The sequence below is a fragment of the Austrofundulus limnaeus genome, unplaced genomic scaffold (genome assembly GCF_001266775.1).
Source record: "Austrofundulus limnaeus strain Quisiro unplaced genomic scaffold, Austrofundulus_limnaeus-1.0 Scaffold1250, whole genome shotgun sequence".
In the NCBI taxonomy this organism is placed as follows: domain Eukaryota; kingdom Metazoa; phylum Chordata; class Actinopteri; order Cyprinodontiformes; family Rivulidae; genus Austrofundulus; species Austrofundulus limnaeus.
In genome coordinates, this window is record NW_013953652.1 from 27,548 (window position 1) to 31,807 (window position 4,260).

General features: G+C 39.8%; 1 protein-coding gene across 5 annotated transcripts in view; it reads left to right on the forward strand.

Annotated features, from left to right (window-relative positions):
- The window catches only part of LOC106534708 (actin binding LIM protein family, member 3), a 48,185-nt gene that overhangs the window by 20,221 nt on the left and 23,704 nt on the right, over positions 1 to 4,260 (forward strand). For all 5 annotated transcript variants that reach the window (XM_014031427.1, XM_014031428.1, XM_014031430.1 and 2 more), the window contains exons 5-6: positions 549 to 675; positions 2,239 to 2,332. In XM_014031427.1, the coding sequence (XP_013886881.1) occupies positions 549 to 675; positions 2,239 to 2,332 (221 nt within the window). The remainder of the gene's footprint in view (positions 1 to 548; positions 676 to 2,238; positions 2,333 to 4,260) is intronic.

Below are 4,260 nucleotides of genomic sequence, written 5' to 3' on the forward strand. Positions count from 1 at the left end.
TATATATCAGCTATGATATATACAGTATACCTATACTCATTGGTGGACCAGATGGAAATCTCCTGCGAGCCAGATGTGGCCCACAGGCTGCCAATTTAATAGCTCTGAACTAAAAAATGTTTAGCTTTTTTCTCTAAAACACTAAATTATGATTGAGATTTATTTGGAGAAAAGCCTGACTCAATAAACTGCAAAARTTTGCTGAAAACATTGTTTCTCCTGGCTGACGAGACAGAATGAAAACAACCTCTGATGACGTGAGAACTTCTCTTACGAACTGTGGAACGGGTCAGAAAAGGTTAAGCTAAGCCAAGCATCTTCCAAATAGTAACAAATGGAGCTTGTTTCAGCTGTTTGACTCTGCAGCTATGTATCATTTGCTGATTCTGTGCTGTTTTTTTTTTTTCGTGCTTTGCTTACCCAGTTACTGGTAATCACACCTGCTCAGGCAAACTTTCTGAAGGGAAACATCAGCTTGCACACAACGTAGAGGAACAGTCTGTACATATGCATCATCTTCCTCTCTCTTTCCCACTRGTTTCATGCAGACTGCGCAGGCTGTGGAGCAGAGATCAAGCAGGGTCAGTCTCTCCTGGCGCTGGAGAAGCAGTGGCACGTCAGCTGCTTCAGATGCCAGACCTGCAACATGGTCCTCACAGGAGAGTACATCAGCAAGTGAGTGTGCAAATTTAGAAAAGGYTGACGGAGAGACGCAAGAATTTCAAGTATGACTTCCATTTTCCTGTCCTAGGTTCAGGGGATGGTCTAGTCAATTTTGAAGAGATGCTCTGTCAAATAGTTGTCAATAGTTATCACATTATGAGCACTGACATCAGTCACACAGCACAGAGCTTGGGAAAAAACTGAGCAGAAGTCTTCCACTAGAGTCATACCGGGGTTCGTTTTATATTAATTTTTAGGTTTAGAAAAAGAAAACTTTCCTGAAAATGGCACACTGTGAATGAACTCTACATTAGCTGTTGAATGTATCACTCCACCGAGAGTTGAGTACACTTTTGGACGGACCAGATGTGTCAATCAGGCAGACCGAAACATTCAACCATTTCAAGAGACCGACATCAGTGTAAGAACATGGACGTTGTAAGATTGAGAAAACTGTCTAAAACTAAACAAATAYTGTCATGTAGAGGTTTATTAATAGTTAATGGGGCGTTATTTTAAACAAAATCATATTGCTATCATGGATTTTTGAACACTATCTCATTATATTGTGATAGCTGTATTATTTAAATGTGATAATTGTACAAATTTGCTAGTTTATTGTGCAAATCAGATAATGCCATCCAACTGGTGGTATTAGTGTGTTTTTAACCTACGTTGATAATGAAACTCTTTTAATAAGAATAAGAAATAKGTATACAGTTTTCACTGGGCTAGCTCATTTGTACAATATATTATCCTGTTTGTACAACATAATTACCACATGATAATGTTCAAAATTTTATTTTCTTGTATGACAGCAATATACGTCCATCCTTTTATAGTCTGGTTAAAACCAGCCCCTTGTCCTTCACTTTACRTCKTACGAGGGTCTGGARRCTCGGCTATAGAGAAGCAATTCTTGCTGGAGGCGTGGCCTCTGTTGAAGTTTAAAATGATTGGATTGGTTGGCCGRAAGTGCCAGCTCCACTGTGAAGGAGGCTAAGCTAAGAAGCTAACTGGAAATTGCGTGCGCTGTAAACAACCCTACTGAGAGGAGAYAAGTACCGAGCCYAACGAGACGACTGTAAATGAGAGCTGCTGCTTTGRCAGACAAATTTAATTMAATTTGGAAMCCTTATCAACACAGACTGGCTTCATTCARTTCKTCCGTTGCCTCTGCTAAACTCACAAGCAGACGCTGCACAGAAAATAGACGTTGTTGTTCAAAACTCTGCCTTCTGTTCTCTGATTGGCCCGAACAAAATTCTCCTGAAGAAATCCTCGTCTATGGGAGAAGTCCCATATGGAGCAGTGAAGGGAAACMAGAATTGAGCAGAGCTGCGTAAGAAGGCAAGGGCCAGGRTAGTCCTTTCACATTAGAATTACATTTTTGAGAAAGAGTCCCTTTATCGGTCTGAAAAACCAACTGAAACAGGCCTCAGTTTGGCTAACCATTAGCCTAGCCTGGAAGACTTATGCCCTTTTCTTCCAACTATTACTGATTTAAATATGACCAGACCATCCCCTCTTGTTGGAGTAAACTGCATTGTTTGCTCATATTTTCTTGTGTTGCAGGGAGGGAGTACCGTACTGTGAAGCAGATTACCACGCCCAGTTTGGGGTGAAATGCGAGACCTGCAACCGATACATCAGTGGAAGGGTTCTGGAGGTGAGGTTTCAACACGAGACGAGGAAAACAGAGAATTAGCTGCAAGAAATCTGCAGCGATCCGACAAAAATCCACATTAGGAGATGAWGCTGTTAACGGAGCATAATCTGCGTTATCAGAAATGAGCAGCATCTTTTCATCCTCAGCTAAAAACCCTGCGCTGCCACAGGGAGTGCGCAACTTAAGATCGGGGCCTGATAAARGGTTTGTTCAACTTTGATAAAACCTAATTAAACTGAGTTGGAGCGAGTTGGCCTGGTCTGACTTCAGAGCACATCCAGCTTTTCAGGGTTTCCTACTGAAGTTGAGCAGGTAACAGGTCCGCCTGCGCTCAGAGAAAGCGAGAAGCTACGCTGCGATCTGTTAGAAGTGAGGAGAAGGAGGAAGCTATAAAAAGATTAGAGCGAAAGGAGAGAGGAGAGACGTGGTAGAAGAAGGAATAGGAAGCAAACTCTGCAGCAATTTAAATAAACACACATTTGTGGTTTCACACTGAAGTGGTTCCTAAAAGAGATGGCAGAAGGAGTCAGCAGATTGGTTTAAGAAACAGTAAAGAGTTCTGCTAACTAAACTCTCCGGATGATATCTGTGGTAAAACTTTGTTGGCCACCAACATCCAGAAACACATGCATGGTTAGGCTGTCTCTGTGGTCCTCTGCTTGTCAGAAAAGCTGGTGTTAAGTGCTTTGTTCCTGACTGTCAGCCTCTCTGGGCTATTTATAGCCATGGAGACATGTCTGCCTTCATACAAAACTTTCTATTTCTTTATTTCACTTTGTCCTTCAATGTGCATGTACTTCTGCTTTTTCTATGTTAGCTTGTGATGGCAATACAATCCATTAATAACAAGAAAAGTGAGGCSTTGCTTGCTGTATTTCCCATATTTTTAAGTCATTTTCATCAGAATGTTTGCATACGCATAGAAGGACCCTTTCTGTTCAGCCATTGTTCCTCCATTTGTGTCTCAGTTTTTGATTCTCCAACAGCAGTTTTGGAAAACCCTTACAAAAAWGATCAAGAACTGCATCTCAGTTGGAAAATAATGTGCTTTGGCTTTTAGTACTATAAATTGTATTAAAAATCCACTTAAAGTAAAATGGTAGTTTGATGAAACAAATGAGAAAACGCCTGTTTTAAACTCTACAGTTCAGACGTATTTTACTGTAGAAATACTATTTAAAGCTTAAACAGGTTACAGAAAGTTGGACTTCATATAAATTATATTGCATTTTAATATGTTTTTCATAGTTTTTACACAATTATAGTTTAAACTGTGTGTTTTTAGAGAAATTTACGACAGATGTAAGGGTGTGATAATGRCATGCACTGTAACGTTTGAGCTGTGACTTTTCGCTCATGATGTGACTTTTGCAAACAAACTCTTTTGTTCTGTCCAGACTTTTACATTTCTTATTCATCAAAACATATATTCATCAAAACATATATTCATCAAAACATAGGCATTTTTGTCTTCTTTCAACAGGTGTGTCTTTTGCTGCTATAGATCTTATAGTGTTCTCTAAATTCCCCTGAGAACGCAGGGTGCACACCTGAACTATCATTGACTTTCTCATGGACTTTCATTGTWTCTGAGCTTTTGTTAAACTGAAAGTGAAGCATCCTTAACTTATCAAATCTCCAACGTAAAACTCTTTACACACCTAAAAATTAATACTTGTGACAACCCGTTCTTTTTCACTACTGCTTATAGTTTTTGCAGTTTCTTTGCTGTATTTTTTGTTTTCAGTTTGCATTTTTCTCTGTATTATTAGGAAGGCTGTCAGGGAGTGTCAGATGCTGTGTGGTTACAAGGGGCTTGGTTCAGAGTATTTTGCATTTTTTCCATACAGTATATACACTCACCGGCCACTTTATTAGGTACACCTCGCTAGTAACGGTTTTGTGGTCATAAAGGGATGGACATGGTC